This window comes from Leuciscus leuciscus (assembly GCF_965113295.1).
Source record: "Leuciscus leuciscus genome assembly, chromosome: 7".
NCBI lineage: Eukaryota > Metazoa > Chordata > Actinopteri > Cypriniformes > Leuciscidae > Leuciscus > Leuciscus leuciscus.
Window position 1 is genome coordinate 1441324 of NC_138731.1, and position 17702 is coordinate 1459025.

General features: G+C 40.6%; 1 protein-coding gene across 1 annotated transcript; it reads right to left on the minus strand.

The window, feature by feature from the left end:
• Window positions 1-1526: 1526 nt before the first annotated feature.
• LOC309502533 (uncharacterized protein) lies at window positions 1527-7242 on the minus strand (the record flags this gene model as incomplete). Its single annotated transcript, XM_082174934.1, has 3 exons — window positions 7102-7242; window positions 3721-4900; window positions 1527-1658 (listed from the first exon to the last, which is right to left on the minus strand). Exons 2-3 carry the CDS (start codon window positions 4690-4692, stop codon window positions 1527-1529), a joined length of 1104 nt encoding a protein of 367 aa, XP_082031060.1. The 5' UTR covers window positions 4693-4900; window positions 7102-7242.
• Window positions 7243-17702: the final 10460 nt, after the last annotated feature.

Here is a 17702-nt window from a genome sequence, read left to right on the forward strand (position 1 = left end):
CCCATCTCCACCCCCTGAGCCCTAAACCCACCACTAAACTTACCAATCTCCACCCCTTAGATCTGGATCCAACTCCGCCCCCTGGATCTCGTGTTCTGCAGTGAGGTGCTACTGGTAATGACTGCACTTTTGAGTGCAATCACCTGAAATATCGCTTTAAGGCAATTCTTCCATTACAACTATTTTATGCTTAATCTGTTTCAATTTATTAGATGACAACTGTAGGTCATAAATGAAGCATGCAGTGATTATTGAAGTTGCTTTCCCACAGGTAATGCTGTGTGTGAGAAAAGTGTGGACTCAGAAGACATGGAACCACTCAGTGCAACAGAGACTGAGATAACAGAGACTGACCATGTCTCCCGGGAGACAGGAGAATGGAGAAAAACATCAAATGTTTTTCGACCGTTTATAATCACTCTGGATAGAAAAGAAATTAAAGAATGGAATAAAATATGTCCATTGCTTGGTTCCACAAAGCTAAGAAAGCCATGGAGTCACTATCTATACAAAAGCTTTAAGCAAAAAAATGCTTGCTGCACACTTTCATTCAAGTATCAGCACATTAAACCTTTGCTGAGCAGAAACAAGAAAGCTCCAAACTTGCACATTGTGGCTGTATGCACATTTAAATCATGTTCTGCCAAACATATCTTCAAACTAAAAAACAAACCAGACAAATCTATGACTAAAGTGAAAATCTGGGTCACCCAGAAAGGTAAAATCCAACATAAAATAGGTGAAAAAAAGTTTAGGCCAGCAACTTACATAAAACGAGGCAAAATTGCACAATCACTGACCCATGGAACCAGTCAGTTTTTTTTTACAGCAAGCTTGCATCAACACCCACGGGAGAGCTACTGTCTGGGAATATGAGCAGCTGCCTCAACAAAAGTGTGCTTAAGGTCATAGGATCAGAGGTAAGAAGAAGCCAGAACTTCCACAGAGACATGCTGATTGATGTGCACCTCACACAGACAGTTTTAAGAGAGTATGACATATCACATTTCAAAATGCCAGGATACATTCAGCATTTCAGCATGGACCCTTTTGGGGTCCATTTGTTTACTGAAATGGGCATCAGCATTCTCGTTGAACACCTCAGAAGTAAGAGTTCTGTGACCCTCTACCTTGACGCCACTGGGAGACTCGTTTAAAAAATTTGGGGACTTCGTTCAGAAAAAAGTGCTGTACTACTCCCTTACACTTCCAGGAGGGGGTCGGGATGCACCACCTCTCCCAGTCTCTGAAATGCTTTCCAATGAACATTCAGTTCCCCCCATTACATTTTGGCTCATGCAGTTTACATTTCAATTGTCAAGATATACACAAATACACATCACGCAGGTGGAAACCGATTATAGTTGGGCTCTGATGCACAGTGTTTTACTTGCATTCAATAAAGAGAATGTAAACTCTTATCTTAACAGAGCATGTGACATTTGTCAGGGGAAAAGTTTGCCAGCTGATTTAAAACCATTCACTGTTCTGCATATGTGCTCTGCCCATGTTTTAAAAGCAGTCCGTCAGGCAATGTTCAGACAGACAGAAGTCAAGGGCCTGGTAGAGTTTGCCACATTTTGCTTCGCCAGACTGAAAAATTCAAGCACCATGCCTGAAGCCACACAGATCTTCAGGGCGTTATGTACCTCACAACTCTAAAATACACAAAAAGTGTTGAGGAAAGTGTCAGCGCATTGGATTATATCATAAAAAAATCTACAGACAAACCATCTGAAGAAACTGAACTGGAGGAAAACAAGTGGGACTTTGAAGAAAAAAAACAAGCAAAAACAATAATGGGCAGTTCACGCTTCACTGCGTATTTTCAGGAGGTGTTGGAAGAGGCTAGGAAGCAGGAGGCACATGACATCTCTGAAGATAACCCATACTTCTGTCCGGGAATCATCAGCATGCTTTTCCACACATATATTGGAATTTTTCCAATGTGGAGTGGCTTGCTATTAGGGGATCTCAAAAGACATGCCTCAAGTCTACCTCACACAGTGACAGAAGACAAGGAACACCAGCTGTCATGTGGAGAAATGGTTTGGAATTGTCAAACACTCCATCATGGGTAAAATGATCAAAATGACACCAGGAACATTCATCAGAAAAATGTACCCATCCTTGTAGGCCAGATACAAAGAACATGTGATCCAACATAACTTGTCCCAAGGTTTATTGCTCAAGCCTGTGCCACCAGTGGATGTTGGGGAACCCCATGAGACGTGGAAGAGGAAAGAAGCAAGGTTCCCAGTTAGAAAGTCTAAATTCTACTCTGCTCCACACACAGTGCCAGTCCCCCACAAAAAGAAAAAAAAAAAGCCACACAATTTCTGTTCCTCCAACAACTACACAGAAAGGGTCAGCACATGATCCCTGTAATGTTCCAGCAGAAGTCCCTCTTTCAGAGAAAGAAGTAAGAATAATAATAACATAGAATAAAAAGTGATAGTTAGACAATTGTGCTGTTACAAAAGCAGCAAGAAATGGTGCATTTTAATTTAAATTGTAATATATAATTTAAGACAAATGATTCATGTTTATGTCATTGCAGGTTGACGTGCTGTGGACAAATAAACCAACGGAGCTTCTTGTAGCTATTATGCAGGACACTCCTGTTCCATCATAAAGCATTCCAGACATTGAAGCCCCATGAATGGGTCTTTGGAGAGGTAAGCTCATTATGACAAGTTATTTTATTTACAAGTAAGACAGTATAGCATTTGGGACAGAATATGGGTCATTTCAGTGTCAATATTGCAATTTGTTCTACTTGCTGATGGATTCAGGCAATAGAGAGTTACATTCGGGCCATTCTCAACACAAAGGGTTCAACTACTCCCCTACACCAGTTGAGTCATTAATATTGAATTATCATTATCATTATCATATTATTTTCAATCATTGAATCAACGATGAATCAGTTTTGACTGATAAATTCTGCGTTATGTTCTGCATTGTGTACATCCGAGGGTTAAAGTCTTCGGTTAATTTCTTGATTGCCGTTTTGACTGTAATAAGGGATCCACTGGAGGCAAGTGGAGAAATGAGAACCCAAGTGCAGTTTATTGTAACTAAAATAAAACATGGGTGGGTGGGTGGACCTGGGCCGTGGCAAGGCGTGGGCGGACCTGGGTTGTGGCATGGCGTGGGCGGACCTGGACCGTGGCAAGGCGTGGGCGGACTTGGGCCGTGGCAAGGCATGGGCGGATCCGGCAGTGCAGGAAGCCAGGGCGGATCCGGCAGTGCAGGAAGCCAGGGCGGACCAGACAGCTCAGGTGGCCAGGGTGGACCAGACGGCTCAGGTGGCCAGGGTGGACCAGACAGCTCAGGTGGCCAGGGTGGACCAGACAGCTCAGGTGGCCAGGGTGGACCAGACAGCTCAGGTGGCCAGGGTGGACCAGACAGCTCAGGTGGCCAGGGTGGACCAGACAGCTCAGGTGGCCAGGGTGGACCGAACAGCTCAGGGGACCATGGCGGCGCGGCCTCCATGGTCCTTTCAAGGACCCTACTGCCCCCCCCCAAATTTTCTTGGGGACAGCTATGGGGTTATGGGCTGGAACAGACAACGGCTCAAGAACAGAAATGACGTGGAAAGTCTCAGCAGTCATGATGTGAACAGGCTCTGGCTCGGCAGACGTGACGTGAACAGGCTCTGGCTCGGCGGACGTGACGTGACGTGAACAGGCTCTGGCTCGGCGGACGTGACGTGACGTGAACAGGCTCTGGCTCGGCAGACGTGACGTGAACAGGCTCTGGCTCGGCAGACGTGACGTGAACAGGCTCTGGCTCGGCAGACGTGACGTGAACAGGCTCTGGCTCGGCAGACGTGACGTGAACTTCAAATGTGTGCACCGACCACACACACCATATGGCTGTGGCCATAATTGTTAGTGTAGCCATAACTGAGGGCTCAGGTTCAGGCGTGGCGGCGGCCATCTTGTCAGGAGACACAGGCTCGGTGGCAGCCATCTTGTCAGGAGACACAGGCTCGGCGGCGGCCATCTTGTCAGGAGACACAGGCTCGGCGGTGGCCATCTTGTCAGGAGACACAGGCTCGGCGGCGGCCATCTTGTCAGGAGACACAGGCTCGGCAGCGGCCATCTTGTCAGGAGACACCGGCTCGGCGGCCGACGTGGCGTGAACAGACTCGGACTTGGCAGGCGTGACGTGAAGAGACCCAGACATGGCAGACATGACGTGAAGAGATTCAGGCTTGGCAGACATGACGTGAAGAGATTCAGGCTTGGCAGACATGACGTGAAGAGATTCAGGCTTGGCAGACATGACGTGAAGAGATTCAGGCTTGGCAGACATGACGTGAAGAGATTCAGGCTTGGCAGGCTTGGCAGACATGACGTGAAGTGGCTCAGGCTTGGCAGGCATGACGTGAAGTGGCTCAGGCTTGGCAGATACTGTGGGTTTGTGGGGCTTCTCCTCAAAACCCACAGTAAATGAGGAACCACTCAATAATAGGGCATAGTCAATATACTGGGCCAAGAACCAGTGGATTTTTCCCCCAGGAAGCTGGGAGCGAATGGGCTCATTCAGACTCACCCTAAATATGTCCTTGAGGGCCACGTCATTAAAATCCAACTGGCAACACAGCCCACAAAATTTCTCCATATACGTTTCCAGAGGAAGATTTCCCTGGCGTAGGTTTAGGAGTGCAACCGCTAGGTTCATTGTAGGAGGTCAAGTATTCTGTAATAAGGGATCCACTGGAGGCAAGTTGAGAAATGAGAACCCAAGTGCAGTTTATTGTAACTAAAATAAAACATGAAACAAAAACATGACGTGGCATGAAAACAAAAACCATGGCATGAACATGAAACTTACACTACAGCAGAATAACAGGAAACAATACTTGACAAAGACACATCTTCTTCTTCTTCTTTTATTGGCGGTTGGCATACCAATTTGGTGCATTACCGCCACCAACTGTTTGGGGTGTGGAGCTTCAATGCGGATTCCTACTAACATGTAATAAAAAAAATAAAAAATAATAAAAAATATATATATATATATATATATATTCTTGGTTATTCTTAAATTCGATTAAATAGGTCTGTTTCTTTAAGGTATCTCATGATAGCTGGCCATGCTGATGGTTTTGATGTAGAAAAGGAAAGTAAACCCTCTACTGATAAATGTGTGTAACCTAATTCTTTAACTTGTTCTAACAGTATGATTCGTTCTGTTCTGTATGCTTCACATTCTAATATATGCTCTACCGTTTCTCTCCTGTCACAATTAATACATGACAAAGACACATGGCAAACATGAGGGCTTAAATAGTCAAGTCAAGTCAAGTCAAGTTTATTTGTATAGCGCTTTTCACAATACAGATTGTATCAAAGCAGCTTCACAGTATTAAATTTAAATAATACAACACAGTTTGTTTCAAGAGGAATTTATTGATTGATAAAATTAAAATAAATATCCCCAAAATATCCCCAACTGAGCAAGCCAAAGGCAACAGTGGCAAGGAACCGAAAAACTCCATCAAGTGACCTAATGGTGTCCTAAAACTCCATCAGGTGACCTAATGGAGAAAAAAAACCTTGGGAGAACCCAGGCTCAGTCGGGGGCCAGTTCTCCTCTGGCATTTATGAGCTAGAGGCCGGATTGTAGTTTGAACTGTGGGATTATATGAATGCCTGGCTGAAGAGATGCGACTTTAATCTAGTTTTAAACTGGGAGAGCGAGTCTGAGCAACGAACAGTATCAGGAAGACTATTCCAGAGTTTTGGAGCCAAATGTGAAAATGCTCTCCCTCCTTTAGTGGTTCTGAATATCCTAGGTATGACCAAAAGCCTTGAATTTAGTGATCTTAAAGAGCGCGATGGATTATAGGGCGATAGAAGATCCGTTAAATAGACTGGAGCTAAGCCGTTTAGGGCTTTATAAGTCAGTAGCAATACCTTGTAATTAATACGGAACTTTATAGGTAACCAATGCAGTGATGATAAAATCGGTGTTATATGATCATATTTTCTTGATCTCGTAAGAACTCTAGCGGCGGCATTTTGGACTAACTGTAGCTTGTTTATTGAGGATGCAGGACAACCAGCTAATAAGGCATTACAGTAATCCAGTCTCGAGGTCATGAATGCATGAACTAACTTTTCTGCATCAGAAACTGATAGCATATTACGTAGCTTAGCAATGTTTCTAAGGTGGAAAAAGGCTGTTTTTGTAACATATGAAATATGATTTTCAAAAGACAGGTTGCAATCGAGTATAACACGCAGGTCTTTTACTGTAGCGGATAAAGTAACAGGACATCCTATGATGTTAAAGTTGTATTGTGCGAGGTTTTGTGGGCGGTTTTTTGAACCGATAAGTATTACCTCTGTCTTGTCTGGATTTAATAAAAGAAAATTACGCGTCATCCAATCTTTTATATCTTTAACACACTCTGTCAATTTGGAAAATTTAGCGTTTTCATCCGGCCTTGATGAAATATATATTTGAGTGTCATCAGCATAACAATGGAAACTAATTCCATGTTTCCTTATAATATTTCCAAGTGGCATCATATATATTGAAAATAACAGAGGGCCTAACACAGATCCCTGCGGCACTCCATAGTTTACTGGAGTTATGATCGATTTTTCTCCATTTAAATAGACAAAATGGTAGCGGTCAGATAGGTATGATTTGAACCAGCTTAATGCTTGTCCTTGAACACCAGTATAATTTTGTAGTCGATCTAAGAGTAATGTATGATCTATAGTATCGAACGCAGCACTAAGATCAAGTAAAACTAGTATTGAGATACAGCCTTGGTCAGAAGCTAAAAGTAAATCATTTGTGATTTTAACGAGCGCAGTTTCAGTGCTATGATGCGGTCTGAATCCAGACTGAAACTTTTCATAGATATCATTTTGTTGCAAGAAAGAGCCCAGTTGAGCGGACACCACTTTTTCTAATATTTTAGACATAAATGGAAGATTTGAAATGGGTCTATAATTTGCTAGATTATTATGATCTAATTGTGGTTTCTTAATGAGAGGTTTTATAACTGCCAGTTTAAATGTTCTTGGAACATGACCTAGAGATAAAGACGAGTTACATACACAGACTAATGACAAAACAAGGGACACCTGTGAACAATGATCAGACAATTAACCAATGACAAGACATAGCAGGATCACATGACAAACAGGGAATCACATGACAGACATGGAAACAAGACATGACACAGAAACATGACAAGAACAAACCCAAAACGTGACATTGACAGTGTCCACCTGGACATTTTAGTCATATTTGCTAATTCTCCTTAATTAATCTCTGTTTCAATCCGTTTTCCTGGGAAATTATTTATTTTTATTTCATTTTATCATTGTTATTTTGTTTTAAGGAGATAAAAATAGTGCTTATCAACCTAGAATGACATATAGACAGCTGCGCTCTCCACAGCAAGACTGTTCCAGAAGTCGCGGTGCAGTGTTTGTGTTGAATATTAATTACCATGTACATCCTTATGAGAAAAGTGAGTTTCATTTACTTGTTTAAAATCGATTAAATATGTGAATATCAAGGAATAATCGAGTATTTGGGTCATAAATCCACTCGAGAGAAATGAGTCATGCCGTGTAGTTAACAAAGAATGAACGTCATTGTAGAATGCTTATGCATGTTGTTTGTAACTGATTTAAGTGTTGCGCTTGTATTATTCAAACATATATATCATTTTTGTAATCTGTACAGATTAATATGTTGAGGAATGGTGACTCACAAGTTATTAGTCACCTGGTTAAGCTGGTGTATTGTGCTAGATATGATGTTAAGCTGATAGACTTCATCAATAATGCTACTTTATACAGTATATGTAACATTTATTACGGTTCTGTTTATTTGCAGCTACACACATACACTCAAGTACATAATGTAAACCCACCATTTCCATCAATATAAGCTGAGAGGCAACTACTACATTCAAATCTGCACCTGTAATGTGAAAGTGTGGCATCGTTGCTGTCTAATGTATGTCTGTGCTGCCGAAGAAAGTTCAGTAAAGTGTTCAAACTGATTCTGCCTCCTGTCCTGCGTCTGACCGACGCTCCAGGGAGAGAACTATAGCCTCCTAAGCACCTGTGGTCCTTTCTCTCAAACACAATGACTTCACAAACTGGCTCTTTTATTTAGAAGATGATCAAGATAATTAATAATAAAAATAATACAATCCATCTTTACCATTCCTTTCGGTGTGCACCCTCTCGTAACACGGACAGTCCCCTGCTTTAAACCTTCGCATTACACATAATAATCTTCTCACAACATTCTATCTTCAGGCAATGAAAGAGTAAAAAACTAAACACTTATTGCCTTTTAACTTTAGTAGACCTTGAATCAATTATTAGTATCATCTTTTGCTGGATTTCAGGTCTCATTGATCTATTAGGAAATTAACATGTTATCAGTTTGCATACAGAACGTAATATCCTTCTCTCAAACCTACTCTGAATTATTTTAAGTTACTAAATGGCTGGATGCATTCAGGAACAGCATTTCTAAGTGCATCATTTCTTAAAAGAGGCAATATTTGTCTATATGTGAATTGTTTCATTATCTGTAAAGGAACACACTGAGTGCCATGAAACATTTTCAGTATTTCACCATTAAATGACTCAAAAATATACCCCGAATGAGCCCACAAAGGTCCCCAATTCCTGACAGATTCTGGCAAATGTAGACATACTGTAAATGTACATTAAATGACACGTGGTCCCTCTTTGGAACATCTTTGTATGGGTACACCCTGACAGTGCCATGACCCTTTTCAACTTGTTCACCGGGATGTAAAGTCTCATCGATAACGCTTCACATCGATAACATGTAAATAATACAACAAAGTTTGTTTCTAGAAGAAAATTGTGTCATCGTCCACCCTAAGTAAGGCAGATCAATAATATTGTTGAAGATTTAATGTCCTCAATTAAACATGCCAAAAGCCAAGGCAACAGTGGCAAGGAACCAAAACTCCATCAGTGACAGAATGGAGAAAAAAACCTTGGGAGAACCCAGGCTCCGTCGCTCAGTTCTCCTCTGGCCAACGAGCGAACAGTGTATGATTATGATTATGATCCAGGCAGCATTACAGGTCAGAGGTCAGATTGGTCGTGTCGATGAGGCCTTCACAGGGCTGATGAGGCTGGCACTTCAGGGATGCGTCATGGATGGGTCCAGGTGCTGGTAAACAGAGGCTGCATGCATACCAACCATTAAACTGGGTCATGTTTTGAAGTGTGGGCCTAGCTACTGAATCGCACATCATAAGAACTGCCACAACTCTACATTGTTCCAAAATGCTGTTTCTTTTTATCTTAAAGCCCACAGTTGACAACTTCTGACACTCTAAAGTGAATGGCTTTAAAAATGTATTAACATTTGGCTTTTTATCACCAAACCACAAGCCAAAAAGTAGAACATTTTCTTTGCGCACAGGGTAAGGAAGCTTGTTTACAATGCCATATAATGGCCAAATACTGAGTGATGATTTGAATACAGGCACTCCATCACAGTTGAGGGTTAAGGAGTATCCATGAGTACAGTGAAGTGGGCCTCCAATTTTGTACAGATTATGGTACATTTGACCACTTCCAATATCTTTTATAAGTTTCAGGATTACATGTGCTGTCTCTTGACTTGAGACAATGTGCAATATCTTCCCTTTGAAGATGATATTCCAACTGTGTTTGGATTGGTAAGTATATAAAGAAGTTTTTATCCAATGTTGCGTGGCATACAACACATTGTCCTTCACTATCCTGGTCACCGATGTACTGTAGTACTCACAGTTTGGACAATATATGTGACATTGTAGGTGACCTTCTACTGGCTTAAGCTCTTTTAAGAACAGATGCTTTGAGGTTAACTGTGTGTTTTCTGGACAGTGAATATTGATCAAATCTAGGAGATCAGAGAGAGCCATGCCTGTGAGTCCGTGTCTCAAAACAAATGAAAGTATAAGTAAAAAACTCTGAGCTTGGGTTAGTCGTGAACCAGTGAAAACTGGCTCTTCGTTTTCCAGAGGAAACTGTTCATGACTGACTTCTCCAAGATGTGATTCCTCATTTACTGACTCATCAGGGCTAACTTCAAATAAAAGGGAATATTCTTCTTCACTTCCAATAATGGAACCAAGACTGTCATCCAAGTCATCAGGAATACAGTTACTGGTATTTGGTGAAGCTTGGCTGCAATTGTGGAGATCCTCCCAGGGGTTGGCTGTCTACCACCGACCACCTCACTTTTTTTCTAATCAGAAAAAGGAAACAAACACAACACAGTGATAAAGAACATAGAAATATTTATTTCACGATGGAAAAAAATAAAACTGTACACTTGACATAAAATGAAAAATAAATCTCTGCAATGTAATAGAAAATAAAAATTCCTGTACATCTCCAGAAAACATAACTGTGCAGTAAAATGAAACTAAGACTCTGCAGTCTGATATACAAATACATTTCTGTAGTGTAAACAACAATTTACCAGTGCAAAAATACAACTTTATTTATTTATAAAACAACAATAATAATATATTAAAATATTTCACAGTGTAACTCCCTTAGTACTAACTGTAAAACATTCGAGAACAGCAATGCAGATCGTGAACAACTTTAGTCTGATTGAGTGTGATACATTCCACAGATCCCAGGTCAGTTTATGTTTGTTTAACCCTCTGGGGTCTGAGGCGTTTTTGGGGTCCTTGAGGTGTTCTGACATGCCCTGACATTTGTGCTTTTTTCAGTTGCTTATAAACATATTAATGGCAAAGGTATAATTACACTCTATTTAGCACAAACAGGGCTACCATAATATGTGAGCAACATGCATGTACATGTTTGTATTTTTGAGAGAATAATGTTTATGCATGGTTATTGAAAAAACTAAAAACTAAAGTTTCTGAAATAAGGCCACAAAACACATACTAAATATGTGTCAATAAGACTTTTGACTAATTGATGTCTTTGCCTAGAGTTTTTTCTTCAAAATGATGTGAAAATCATCCTGCTCTTATCATTCACATTGATTTAAATCTTGTAAAACACTTTTTGTTTGTAAAGGCCATATGCGAGTGGGCGTCAACCATTCAACAGCATCATGCATATGTAGTGATTCACACCTGAGGAGACAATGGGGCCCGCATACTTAATGAGCCATTCATTCAGGTGTGTCACCTAAAGCCACAAGAAAGAATGCAAGAGAAATATATATATATATTGTGACGCGTGACGCTTTACTCGCGCGAATTCTGAACGCCATGACGGACGGCGGAAGAGCTATTCTGTAGACGGACGGCAAGCCAAACGAGTACGTGTTTGTGTTCGTTCTTGTAATAAAATGGTTATTTTGTGTTGTGCCGTGGGCTGTGCTAATAGACAGGGTAAAGCCAATATATCTTTTTATCGAATACCATTTGATGGGGAGAGAAATCCGCCGAAAGGACTGGCAGCCCTCCAAGTAACTGTTACTCCAGGATTTGCAGCGAGCATTTTTTTTTACAAGGTAAGATTCATGTATTTCCCAGTTACGTGTACTTCATTTGTGTAATACCATACCGTCATCCATGTCCAGATGGAGACCCAGTCAAATTGTCATTTGTAACGTGAGTAACCAGCTAGCTATGTAATGAGCAAGTACCAGCTAACGTTAGCGTGATAGGGCTGTGCAGTCTAACGTTACCCATTCATAAACGTAGCTAAGTTAGCGTAATGTCAGGAATACACTGATCATCCGTCTCTAACAGTGTCATCTGTATCTGACACAAATAACAACGCAGATTTTGGTGCCACTTAAATGTCTATGCTTCTCTCTGATGCTCATAAACTAACGTTAGAGGAAGCGTAAACATTGCCGCATGTGAGGCTATTTAACACTACACTTGACAGCAGGTAACGTTAGCTAGCAGCTGGATAAAAACGGTTCAAATGCTGACAGGTAAACTGTGTACAGGTTTGTCTGTGTTTTAATGTAGAGGATTCCTCTGCCATTGTCGGAAAAACAACACAGAATAAAAAGATATTAAATTAATGTAGAATTACACACTTGCAAATCTTAATAAATAATTCAATTCATTTTTATTTATAGTATCAAATCATAACAAGAGCTGGAGACACTTAGAGTAAGTCTAGACCACACTCTATAATTTACAAAGACCCAACAATTCTAGTAATTCACTTCATGTTTTGAACAACAACCCACTACTCCTCTGCACTGCTTCTGTAAAAAAGTCAGCATCAGGCAAAATTCTCTGTACGAAAAAATTGGATGTAGACCACACCATGAAGTCACACAAATTCCGCCTCATCACAAACAACTGGGCTGGCACCTGGTAGTGGTATTGATGATCTCTGTTAAGTGCATGTGTACATCTGTGTTCTCAATGCAGAAATGTTTCTTTTCAGTGGCACTGAGGACTCCGGTGTCTTTGGCACAGTGTGGGCACTTGATTTCCAAAATACCATCGCCACAGCAGGAGCAGGACAGCAAGGTGTCTGGAGATGCTCCAAGGTAGGGACGGGAGGAATCAATGTGGAGAGACCGGCATCACGAACACTTAGGTCCTGATGCTGTTGTGCAGCGTAAGCCTCATACGTCTCTCTGGCTTTTTGTTCATGTTCACATCCCCATCTGAAAATGTGAAAAATAATGTTATTAAGTCGTCGTAGCTCTTTGAGTGCCCTTTTCATTGCATTTGTTCTCTAATTTCCCTAAGAATTGTAAGTACTATAGATGTCAGTACCCAAAATTGGCCTAATCTTAATAGCACATAATATTCTTTTGTATCATATTCTATTACAGATATCACAGAGTGGTTTAAAAAGGTGTAAATGAAATATAACAGGATCCATTTAAAAGGAACATTAGGAATAAATAGGCAAAGGACCTACACCTGGGATTAAAAATAGATAAGGGCACTCAAAGAGATTGAGGGATGCACTTTGTCATCATGTTTGTAATTTAATGTTGATCATTTGTAATATTGACTGTAATAAATATTCTAATGATAAATGCATTTCTTTGTCTTGTGTTTGTTTCTTTGATGTTTTTTTTTTTAAGAAAGCAGGGGGCACTCTACATTAGAACACTAAATGTATTGCATACATTTCCATAGTTGAAACATAACAGTTCAAAGCACATCTAATTTCTTTACTCACTTACACTATGGTGAAATTAAAAACAGAAACTGTATGTTTGTGTCATTATGTCACACATGCCTGGTTGCAACTGTTGAAAATCTGCATAGGTCAGGGTAACATATCTGCCTAATTAGGTTGGTTTACTGGTTTACTGGCTATGATGCACCCACAAATACAGAAAGTGGCTTAAATACATTATTTTTACATGAATGTTATTGTGATGTTATTTAATGCTGCAGTGACACCATAAATGAACCTTGTGAATACATCTTAAGCACTACTATGCTGTGTTTAACTAGAATCTTAACATAGGCTACAGCGAATATAATCACAGATAAGAAGATGGCTAGATGTTACAATTATATGTGGTTACTACTGATCACAGACACTCCGTGATTTACTGCATGGATTAACGCGTGATCGATAATTAATGACTGCACTTCTCAGAGCTGGGATGCGTCCAGGCATCCATTAAAAAGCCACGGCCGACCATGTCCTCTAAAATCATAGGCTACGTGTTATATAAATCTTGACTTAAGTAAAGAATAGATGTTAATACAAAATAAACCATAGATTGATGTCTTACCTTTGTCATTATGAGGTAGCTCCCCCCGCCGTTAGCGTAGCATCGCGTACCTGTAACCCAGCCAGCTACAAAGAACTGGTAAGCATCCAGACTTTTAAAAGCTTTGAGATCAGCACCAGTGTATGGGGATACCCTGTTTACCACATAGTGGTACAAATCGTGTGGGCTGAAGTTGTGCAGACTCGGCGATTTAATGAGGTCCGTGAAAACTGAGGGAGGAAGAAGGTAAGGGTCGGTATCCAATCCTGCTATCTCCAACTTCTCCAAATACCGCTCTTTGTGAGCACCTACCAGATGCCCTACCTCGACTGATAACGGCACTACAACTTATTCAATAGAGGAAGCTATGAAGTTTAGTGGTATCCATTTTAAACAAATTTCCCGCTCGTCTATTACTGTTTAGCCTGTGCGACCAGTGATTTGCCGTCCAGCATGGCGTCGTCACGTGGTCGTGGTCACGTGTTTGCAAAGGGTCTAAATATATATATATATATATATATATATATATATATATATATATATATATATATATATATATTCTACCAAATTGGTTCACAGTTGGAAGCATGTCAATTTGTTTTTTTTATATTTTTTTTCACAAATTTTGCTTGCAAATTGTATAATATCCAAGGAAAACATGTCTAGTAATTGTGCAGTTAATTCTCATACTGTATTTTCAGTTTTGGAATATGTATCCTCTCCCCAAATTTGTCAATAATAAAACACAATAAAAATTATTTAAAGAAAAGGCTTATATTTACCTTTTAAAATTTGTTTACAACTACCTTGTAAATATATATTTTTTTATTAAAAAGGTTACAATTACAACAACAATTGAAGTGTAATCTTTCTTTGTAAAAACTAAAGTATACATTTTATCATACATATTTCAAAGTTAAGGATTCATTACTTTGAATATAGCCTACATTGACAAAACATACTATATTTAACATATTAGCAAAAATTGGCAAACAAAAGCTTATTTGAGGTGGCAGATATTTTACAGTAAAAATGTGTAATCTATCCAAAACTAATCAACGTAATGTTGTCTTTCATTTGTCTGTAACATAGGTCTTTCGTTTTTATTATAAGGAATATAAATGTTAATTTGCAGTTTAATACGTTGCTTATACAAATACATTTTATTTCAACATATTTCAGTCGATTTTTATAGCAAAATAGTTTGCTAAAACCAGATCATTCATTCACACACAGAAACACAATTCAAATTGAAACTGTCTTTTTGCGAGTTGTGGTAAACAGCGCATCTCTGCGTTCATTCATTCACACAGAAAAAAAAACTTACTACAGTATTCCATCCGTTGCTCCTCGAAATACCAGCACTTCTGAGGTAAGTTTTCCATTATTATTATTCCTCACAGCGCTGCGAGACAGTGTAGACAAGTACACTTATCTGAATAAACTTGATGTGTTTTCTCGAGCTGATATGTGGGCGTTCACAGTTTGTATGGGATCGTCTCAGTCATTTGCGTTTGAATAGTGCGCGCTCTCCGTGGGCGGGGCCGATGAAAACGTAATGAGCTGAGATGAGCTCGACTGGAATCGCTCTCTTTTAATACAGATTTCACAAGATGAGAATATTTGTTTTTTATATAAATTACTTCATTTAAAAGAAGAGAATTCAAGCTTCATGCCTGTGTGTCTGTATGCCTGTTTGACTGAGTATTCGCTGAGTTATTGTTCATTTTCGGACGCGTTTCAGAATGGACTTCACTGGCAGAGAGAAGGCAGAACTCGCATCATGTTTATTTTTCTTTATTTGGCAAAAAGCACAACACTTTGTTTTTATTGTGAGTATACACAAAAATAATACACATTTAACAGAATCGATTGATGTATGAAACTCCTATGGAAAATCAAAGTCAACAGAGTATTTATGAGTTTCTTTTACACTGATAAAAAAAAAGCGAGCTGGTATCGCCGGCGATACAGCCGACCTCAGGGGGTTAAGGGGCAGCAGCTTCCCTGAATTCTTAAAGGCTTTGATAGTATCTTCTATAGCTGGATCCTCCTGAATTGCAGCGGCACATTGTGTGGCAAACACACTAAGTTTAACCTGACTGCTGTGGTTTTTTAGCCTGACTACGTCAGACTTCGTACTTCCGCTCAATTTCAGTTCGCTTCTGTACTCAGTCTGAGATAGCGAACTATCTCCCAGTTTTCCTCCGGCCTCAAAACAGCCGGCCAATCAACGAACAGAGGGCGGGCTGAGAGCCGTGACGTAGACGCTGATTGTACCGTGGATGCGTAGATTTACTTCACATAATCTGCAAAAGTCGTTCACAATGCTGTTCACTCCGGTATTTCGCTCGATGGTTTTGTTTTCGCATCATACATGTGTTTACAGTGGAAGTTCGATGCGGCTGAGCATGCGCATAACACACGTCATAACCAAACGTTATGTGATTGGCTTACGGGTAACCAATGATTTTAAACTTCACACAAGCCCCCCCCCCCATATATTGTTTCACTCTACAGTATGACACATTCTACAAACTACTACAGCCTCCTGTTCCTCCTTCAGCCTCAGCTGCTCTTAGCTACAGTATATTGCGGCTTGTAAAAGTAGCCACAAACACCTGATTCGAACATCAGACTTTCAAAATCCTCTTCTTCCATATCATATTGAGTACCTTCCGCTATCGTCGTAACTTCACATCTGGCTCCACAGTGCCTGTTAGCTTAGCTTTCAAACAAGATGGAGAATATTGCTTTTAGTTTCGGCAAGTGAAGTCCCACCCACTGATCTGTCATAGGTCTGTAGCGTGAGTGAGTCCCACCCCCTGGAAAAATGAGGAACGAGTGTTTGTAGTCTCAACCCCTCTACAAAGAAACAGGATTTTTACATCATTATAAGCAGGAACTGCAACACTGAAATCCGTATTTCTCCCGTCTCAGGGGAAAATGAGGGAATAATGCAAGACCATTCAAAAATATGATACAAAGCTTAATGCAAATGGGTGAAGTGTTTCTTTAAGTAAATGTAAAACCATTTGCAACTTGCTGAGTGTGACTGAGTGTGACTATGTTGGTGGGCACTGAAACATAATCATGCAATTCCATTAATACCCTTTCTAAAACAGTATTTTATGTTTTTTTACAATAGGATTTGTCGACAAGCAGCACATGAGGGAAGGGCAAAACAAATCTCTGTCAGGCACAAATCAATCTTCAGTGGATCAAAGGTCTCCTTCAGTAAGTGGATGCAATTCATGTACAGGTAAGCAAGTAATAACAGTTGTAATATAAATATGTATACATCATAAACTCACTTTGTTGCCGTTCTCTTTGTAATTTCCATAAAATGTGCAATTTTTTAAATAATGCATATGTGGCGAGGGGGGCGTGGTTTTGCGGAGTCTGTAGCGGGAGAGAGAGGACGGAGCAGAGCGGAACGTAAGTAGGTCAAATGCAGATGATAAACACCTGTGTCTGATTTCAGTAATTGGCGTGGAGAGACCGGATATAAGCCGGAGCGCGACAGAGGGAGAGAGAGAGAGACGAGCTGGGACCTTGTTGTGTGCTGCTGGGAGCTGAGAGAATCACTACGAGAATTCTGAGTTATTGTGTTTATTGTTGCTGTGCATGTGCACGGTGAACGCGCTTTGTGCGCACCTTTTGTTTGTTGCTAAGAAACATGAATAAACAAGAGTCCCAGCTCAAGCCGACCCCTGTCTTCTTCCTTCCTTACCCATATTGGACTGAACCTTATCACACTGGTGCCGAAACCCGGGAAGGAAGAAGATCGCCGCCGCCATGCAGTCCCCGCCCGCTACACCATTTGCGGATATCATCCAGTCGCTCGCCGGTCTTCACCAAGAGCAACACCAACATCTGCTGGCGATCAAGGAGGAGCAAGATCAACGAGCAGGAAGACCGCGAGCTGTTCCGGAGCTGGGTAGACCGGGAGGTTCGGGCCATTCCCTCATCTA